Source organism: Taeniopygia guttata, chromosome 1A, assembly GCF_048771995.1.
Source record: "Taeniopygia guttata chromosome 1A, bTaeGut7.mat, whole genome shotgun sequence".
NCBI lineage: Eukaryota > Metazoa > Chordata > Aves > Passeriformes > Estrildidae > Taeniopygia > Taeniopygia guttata.
The window spans coordinates 16,133,391-16,141,906 of NC_133025.1; the positions used below are offsets into that span (position 1 = coordinate 16,133,391).

Consider the following 8,516-nt stretch of genomic DNA (forward strand, 5'->3'; position numbering starts at 1 on the left):
ACCCCTGGGGTGGTTCTGATGAGCCCATGCTGAACACTGTCTTTATTGTTTAGACCTTATCTCTTAATTTTGCTGTATAAAACTGTATCTGGGCTATAGCCCAGCGTCTTTTGTCCCTGCAACTGTTCAGGCAATACAATCTTTCTGGACTGCATACAACTGACCTCTCTTTGTCTCTTTATCTCGACTCCTTGCGGCGACCGAGGCGCACAGCCGCTCGGACCGTGCAGACCCAGCCGCTGTCTGGTAAGCCCAGTGCAGCGGGACCGCGGCAAACCCCGGTCCCCTGAGGGGACAGCTAGCCGAAGGGGTCCCGGGGGGCCGGGGAGGAACGGGGGACGGCTGCAAGTGACCCCCGAAAGCCGCAAGTGGCGCACCACCGTGGGGCATTGCACCGGTCTGAGCGAACACGCCACGGCCGCCGCGGGCAGTGCACCGGTTGAGAGCTTTTCCGGACACTGCGATCGGTGTCGCCGCGAGCGACAGAGCGGCGAGCGGTGCGAAAAAATCGCCACGCAGGCTGTCAGCTCCGCGGGGAGAAGCTCTCGGACCGCGCTGGTGGTGTGGGCACTCGCCCTTCCACACAAGCCCGGCAGGACTGCCGCTGCGGGGACAGGCACCGATTTCTGTCCGGCGCTGTGCCCGTGGATGCGAACGGGACCTTCCAAACACCCGGAAGACTGTTTGCGGAGTCGGGAACCGTTGCTGCAGTGTGTTTTCTGAAGAACGGCGGTGGGTAAGTCTCGGTACTGGCGGGAAGGGTCCAGCCAGGAGACTGGAGTCAGGCTCCCGTGTGCCCAAGGGGGGACACGTCAGCGCGCAGGCGTGTCGGGAGCTCCGCCGGGTCTTTAGAACTTTGGGGTTTTTACTGTAGCAGCTGGGTGAGACTTTGCTGTGCAGCCAGCGATGGGTGTTACGCTGACTACACAGCAGAAAGAGATTTATAAACAAGTTCAAGAACCCCTGCAGAGAGCAGGTGCAAAACTTCCTGAGAGTCTGGTGAAAAAGTTTGTTAAATGGGTATCTGTAAGTTTTTCGGAGGTAACAGAGCAAGATGTGAATGAAAGACAGTTTTGGAAGCGTGTGGGTGCAGTGTTGAGTGAAAGGACAAAGGCAGGAGATCCCTCAGTGAAAGAAGGTTTTATGAGAATCTTTTTGTTCGTTTATGACTTTGTGAAAGAGAGTGCAGACACTCGGGACGCCCGGGGAAGAGAAAAGGGTCACATCGCGTCCCCTGCAACCCCCCACGTCCCCGGCTTTGAAAAAACTAACCGCGCAGATGTAGATTCAGTTCCTGACCCTTCTCCATCTCCTGATTCCGCTCCCGCAGCTCAAAATCCTTGCTTTGCACCCCCCAACCCCCTCGTGCAGCCACCACAAGATGGAGGCGGCATCGGGACATTCCCTTCTCCATCCCAGAATTCCTTGCTCCCCGTGCCAGCCCAGAACACACCCCCAGCCCTCGTGTCCCTCCCTTTGCCCGTCCCCAATCCCAATCCCTCCTCCCTTGCGGCGATTCAGCCCACAGTCCAGCCCTCAGCTCCTCCCCTCGCAGCTCCGTCACCACCCCCTGCCCCCGCCCCTGCCCTGCTCCACACGGTCCCTCCAGCTGCGGCCACTCCCACACAAGCCGCCCCCCCTCTCGCTCCTGGTTCCCTCGGCAACGGCAGAGCCGGAGCTGCCGGCTCCGGGACTGTCGGCTCCGGGAAACAGAAACTGGTCACAGACACCGATCCTCTGTTCATGGCCCCAGTTGTTTATAATGCGAGAGGACAAAACCCTAAATGGGAACCCCTTTCATACGACAGTATCAGGGAACTCTGCAAAACAAAACGTGAATTTGGAGAAAGGAGTGAATTTTTTAAGAGCATTTTAAAAGCTACTCTAAGTTCCAAAACTTTTGTCCCTGCTGATTTGAAACGTCTTTTCAGCTGTTTGCTCCCTCAATCTGAATTTAGATTGTGGGAAAGAACTTGGAGAAGGCTTGCAGGAGACCTCCTTCCAGAAATTTTGCAGAGTTCAACCCATTCCACAGATATAGAGGATGAGGAAATCACCTTAGAACATCTAGTGGGTGAGGGTGATTGGAGCCAAGCTGAGAAGCAAGCAGCAGGCATTCCCAGACCAGTGTTAGACCTGTCCAGGGATGCAGCAGAACGTGCATTTTTTAACATGCCTTCTAAAGAACCTGTCATTTCTTATATCGATTTGAAGCAGTCTGTTGCAGAGCCATTCATGGATTTTGTGGATCGAGTGAGAGCTTCAGTCGAGAAAAGGGTGCAGAATCCAGAGCTCCAAGATCAGCTCACACTAGAAATTGTCACCACAAATGCAAATGAAGCCTGTCAGCGAGTCATCCTGGCCCTTCCAGCATCGCCTCCACCCACACTCGATCAGCTCATTGAGGAGTGCACGAGAAAAGCTACACTAATGACAAGGGACTCAGTAATGAAACCACGGGGGAAAGTGATTGCAGAGGCAATGGTAACCCCAAAAACACCAAGGGCTGCCAAGCCTCCTGCACCCAAACGCCGATGCTATTTCTGTAACCAGGAGGGACATCTCATAGGCCAGTGCCCTCTGAGGGGGAAAACGGGGGCGGGGGAGGTCTCCAATCAGCAAAAAAACTGATTGGGGAGCGCGGTCCTATCCCGCGTGATGACACAAATGGGGTGGGCCAAGGTGTTGTGGCCAGAGCTGCTGTTCACCACATTGTACCTAGTGTCAGCAGCCAAGCTTACACCACTGATAAGACCGAACCTTACCGATTGAGACTCACTAAACCTGTTCATTTTTCTAATCAGGACTGGCATTTCATCACAGCCACAGCAGAGCTCCTGCCCCGCATTCGGGACTGCGAAACTCGCAGACGGAATGATCTACTAAACTGCAAGTACCTTGTCATTGGGGACACAAAGTACACTCCTAAGGAGATAGAAATCCCTCCTGGCATTGTTACACTCGATCCCAGGACCTTCTATCTCATGGCACGCTGTGTCCACCCTCCTCTCTTCCTGGCGGAGGGACAGATCATTGCGCAGGCCATTCCAGTGCCCCGTCTTTTGTGTGATGATCATGCCCTCTCAGTCTTTTACACCGAGACGCTGGGAGAGGAGAAACCCCTTGTGTGGTGTGGCCTCCAGAGCGAGGGCCATTCTGTACTCCTTCAAGGGATGATGGACACCGGGGCAGATGTGACAGTCATTCCTCCTCAAAAATGGCCAAAGCAATGGGAGTTGGAAAATGTAGGCCACCCAGTTATAGGTGTGGGAGGTCCAAAAGTAGCACAACAGTCCAAAAATGTGGTCCAAATCAAGGGACCGAATGGGCAATCAGCATCTCTACGCCCATTTGTTCTGGATTCAAAATTCACCCTCTGGGGAAGAGATGCCATGTCCCAATGGGGGGCGAAGTTAGAACTACCAAGCCCCCAGGATTTTTAGGTGGGGCCACTTAGGAGCGCCCTACCCAAAAACTTAAGTGGCTCACAGATACTCCCGTCTGGGTAGACCAGTGGCCGCTGTCTACAGAAAAGACAAGAGCGCTCTCTCAAATTGTGAAAGAGGAATTGGCAAAAGGACATATAGTAGAAACCCAGAGCCCTTGGAATTCTCCGGTGTTTGTTATCAAGAAACCGGGGAAAGACAAGTGGCGGCTCCTCCACGATCTGAGAAAAATTAATAACGTCATTGAGGACATGGGATCTCTTCAACCAGGAATGCCTTCCCCATCTATGCTTCCCCAAAATTGGAAATTGGCAGTGCTTGATATCAAAGACTGCTTCTTCCAAATTCCCCTACACCCAGATGATGCACCATGCTTTGCCTTTTCCGAGCCCTCTCTTAACAGAGCGGCTCCCATGAAACGCTACCATTGGACAGTTCTTCCTCAGGGTCTCAAATGCTCTCCCACCATCTGCCAGTGGTATGTGGCCAGAGTTCTGTCCCCAGTCCGTGCCAAGTGGAAGGATTGCATTTTGTATCATTACATGGATGATGTCCTTGTTTGTGCCAACAGTGACAACGTACTTGCAAAGGCATTGGAGGACACTATCTCAGCCTTGTCGGCGGCTGGATTTGAGTTGCAAAAGGAAAAGGTGCAGCACCTGCCGCCTTGGAAGTATCTGGGCCTTGAAATTGGTAACAGAACCATCACACCCCAGAAACCAATGATAAATGATGATCCAAAAACATTAAGAGACCTCCACCAGCTTTGTGGGTCTCTAAATTGGGTCAGACCCTGGCTGGGGCTCACCACGGGAGAGTTGTCCCCCATCTTCAATTTATTAAAAGGGGGGGAAGAGTTAGACTCCCCGAGGGCCCTGACCCAGGAGGCCAGGGCTGCTTTGGAGAAAATTCAGTCCACCCTAGCAGACAGACAGGCCCACAGGTGTCGTGAGGGCTTGCCTTTCCGATTCATCATCCTTGGTAAGTTGCCACACCTCCATGGGTTGATCTTTCAATGGGACACAGACCATCGGGATCCCCTCTTAATTATAGAGTGGGTGTTCCTTGGTCATCAGTTGTCCAAAAGTATCACCAAGCCACAAGAGTTGATGGCCCAGCTGATCATGAGGGCCAGAGCTCGCTTGCAGGTGTTGGCAGGGTGTGACTTCGCATGCATTCATCTCCCTATCAAAATATCCACAGGGAGACTCTCTAAGGAAATACTCGAGCACCTGTTTCAGACCAATGAAAACTTGCAATTCTCCCTAGACAGTTTCACTGGACAAATTCTCATCAACCATCCAGGCCACAGATTGTTTGAAACAGAGTTTCACTTGATCCCAAAAAGTATCCAGAGCAGTGAACCACTGAAAGCACTGACAGTTTTCACAGACGCGTCGGGAGGGTCCCACAAATCTGTGATCACATGGAAAGACCCCCAGACTCAGCAGTGGGAAGCTGATGTAAAGGTTGTGGAGGGCTCCCCACAGGTTGCTGAGCTGGACGCTGTTGTCAGGGCCTTTGAAAAGTTTTCAGAACCAATTAATATAGTTACAGATTCAGCATATGTAGCAGGTGTGGTGTCCAGGGCAGAACATGCAGTGCTCAAAGAGGTTTCCAACCCAGTGATATTCAGTTTGCTCTCAAAACTAATCTTTCTAGTTTCACACCGAGAGCAGCCTTTTTTCGTAATGCATGTGAGATCACACACAGATCTTCCAGGTTTTATAGCTGAAGGTAATCGTAGAGCAGATGCACTGGCTGCTCCTCTGCAGCTGGCTGGCCAACCAAACATCCTCGAACAGGCCAAGGTAAGCCATCAATTGTTTCATCAAAATGCCCCGGGATTGGTCCGCCAATTCCAACTGCGGCGTGACCAAGCCAATGCAATTGTGGCTGCTTGCCCCCAGTGTCAGGAGTCCACTTTACCAACTGTAAGTTCAGGAATAAATCCCAGGGGACTCCGCAGTTGTGAAGTGTGGCAAACTGACATCACACATATACAGGAGTTCGGGAGGTTCCAACATGTACATGTTTCAGTAGATACTTTCTCCGGAGCAGTCTTTGCCTCAGCCCACACTGGACAAAAAACTGCAGATGCCAAAAAACATCTTATGCAGGCATTTGCAGCCTTAGGGGTCCCCACAACCATCAAGACAGATAATGGCCCAGCCTATATTTCCAGAGCGTTTGGTGAGTTTTTACAAGAGTGGGGAGTGAACCATCGGACAGGAATTGCACACTCCCCCACCGGCCAGGCTGTGATAGAAAGAACACATCAGACCTTAAAAAAGGTCCTCCTTCGCCAGCGGGGAGATATCCAGGTCCTATCTCCGCAGATGAGGCTCTGCAAAGCCCTTTTCACCATTAACTTCTTAAATTGTTCTTTTGATAGGCCTGAACCCCCAGTCCTGCGTCATTTTAAACAACATCAACAGCTCAGACCCGAAGAGAGACCTCCAGTGTTAATTAGGGATCCAGACTCTGGAGAAATCCAGGGTCCACACCAGCTTATCACTTGGGGACGGGGGTATGCGTGCGTATCCACACCCTCTGGACTCAGGTGGATTCCTAAGAAATGGGTCAGACCATATACTGCCGAACGGAGAGTGAGTCCACCACAAAGTAACCCCCCTGATGCTCAGGGGAATCCCACAGAAAACGCAGTTGCGTCAGACACAAAACGCCGCAAGGAAGGAGGAGACCCCTAATCCCTGTTTTCCTTTATACTGGCAGAGCAAATTGTACCTTTTTCAGAGTTAGTTTACCTTGTTATATGATTTTATCTTTCTTTCAGACTAGCAGAATGTCAATTTCCACATTCCTGCTCATCGTTTGGTTCCAGACAATGGCCATCTACCCGTGCACGGTGGACGCGTGGATTGTTCCACAGCCCAAGAAAAATGTGTGGGTCACACTCGCCCAAGCCTTGAAACAAGATCACATGTGTTTGTCTACTGCCTCAGCAGAAAATCCGATGTCCACATGTTTAGTAGGGGTTCCAAGTAAGGGGGATGAGTTTCCAATCAGTCTGGTCCGCTTGCAAAAGCAGGTGAATGAAAATAAAATACCTGGAGTAGGGAAAATACCAGTGCAAAACCCCCTCATTTTGTGGCAAAAGTGGATCCTAGACTTGCCCTCTGCTGAGGGAGAGCCCCAGGAATTAGAACTCCTGGGCTCTGCAAAAGCTGAATATTGCATTCAATTTGATTTTTCCCCAACCAAAGAAGTAAAACTATATGAGCAAGTCAAACAGTACAAGGTGGAATTCAGGGCGGGTCAATGGTGCACAGCTGTCTATAAGCTGAAATCTGCATCCACCACTGATTTCCGTCCCCGCAAGCTGGACAAAGGAGTGTTTCTTATCTGTGGGGACAGAGCATACCCAGGAATCCCCTCTCGTCTTATTGGAGGTCCATGCACTTTCGGGCATCTGACCCTTGCTTCCCCCAACATGACCCAAATTCCAATCGGGCGAGCAAAAGGTGAGAAAAAAATTACTAAGCGAAGTGCAAGTCAATTTGATGAACATTGTGATGCAGAAATTTACCATTGGGCAAAATCCAAAAGAGTTGCTGTCTCTGTGTTTTTACCATGGGTTGCGGCAGCAAAAGCATTGAGTGAATTAGGCAATCTAGAATGCTGGGTGACGAAGCAGGCAAATTTAACATCAACAGCCCTGAGTGACCTCCTAGAAGACGAGGAAATAACCAGAAAGGCTACCCTCCAAAATCGGGCAGCTATTGATTTCCTGCTGTTGGCACATGGTCATGGATGTAAAGAGTTTGATGGTTTGTGTTGTTTTGATCTGTCATCTAAAGGCCAGAGTGTCCACTCGTCCATTCAGGAAATGAGAAGCCTCATTGGGAGTGTGAAGCAAGAAAATGAGGATTGGTTTAAAGATCTGTTCAAAGACTGGGACCTTTCTGGGTGGGCAGTGTCTCTTTTAAAAGACATCTTTTACTTTCTAGTTGCACTGTTTTTAGTTTTGTTAGCATTTGGGATTCTTAAGCGAATAATCTCCAAGGTCATCACCTCGAAGCCTAAGGCTTCCGCACCTGTTCTCATTGCTGCTGCCGTCACGGAGAGCGATTGGTGGGAAGACGACAAGCAGAAAGACACCGCAGTTTAAAAGCCGCAGTTTTACCTTCTCCCAAAGCACCGTTCATCTTATTAAGTAAAAAAGAGGGAGATGTTGCTATCACGCTAGCGTGGTAGTGTGGAGGAAGGGATTTAGAAAGGCCTTGGGATTTGGAAGCTGAGGAAAAGATACATTTAGGTATGAGGGAAAGATACATTTATGTATGCCCCATTGTTTCGGGAAAGTTTCGCTTCAGCACCTTTCTGTAAACCCCCTTCTCCCCACCCCTGAGCAGTTCCCATTGGACCTGACCCCTGGGGTGGTTCTGATGAGCCCATGCTGAACACTGTCTTTATTGTTTAGACCTTATCTCTTAATTTTGCTGTATAAAACTGTATCTGGGCTATAGCCCAGCGTCTTTTGTCCCTGCAACTGTTCAGGCAATACAATCTTTCTGGACTGCATACAACTGACCTCTCTTTGTCTCTTTATCTCGACTCCTTGCGGCGACCGAGGCGCACAGCCGCTCGGACCGTGCAGACCCAGCCGCTGTCTGGTAAGCCCAGTGCAGCGGGACCGCGGCAAACCCCGGTCCCCTGAGGGGACAGCTAGCCGAAGGGGTCCCGGGGGGCCGGGGAGGAACGGGGGACGGCTGCAAGTGACCCCCGAAAGCCGCATCAGGCTTCTGAAGTCTGCTTCTGTAGAGTACTTAATTTAATGGAGTATGAATTCTCCTGAAGCGTTAAGGATTTAAGCTGCAATTATCACAGGCTGAATGCTGTTTTTCAAAATCCATTTTCCAATTGGCTGGTTGGAATTTCGATAGTGATATTACCATATTTATGCCTAAGTCCCCCATGGAGCACTTATGTCACTGCTAGCCATTTCTTTATCATTTCTAGTTAATGCAACAAGGTTCTGTACACATATTAGATATTAAAAATTCACACATTTTGGAGCATATTTTCCAAAAGCCAAGGCTACAGGAC

General features: G+C 50.4%; 1 protein-coding gene across 1 annotated transcript; it reads left to right on the forward strand.

Moving 5' to 3' along the window:
- Positions 1-353: 353 nt before the first annotated feature.
- LOC116806634 (uncharacterized) lies at positions 354-7,996 on the forward strand. Its single transcript, XM_072920306.1, has 2 exons — positions 354-736; positions 6,244-7,996. Exon 2 carries the CDS (start codon positions 6,253-6,255, stop codon positions 7,576-7,578), a length of 1,326 nt encoding a protein of 441 aa, XP_072776407.1. The 5' UTR covers positions 354-736; positions 6,244-6,252; the 3' UTR covers positions 7,579-7,996.
- The last annotated feature ends 520 nt before the right edge of the window (positions 7,997-8,516 follow it).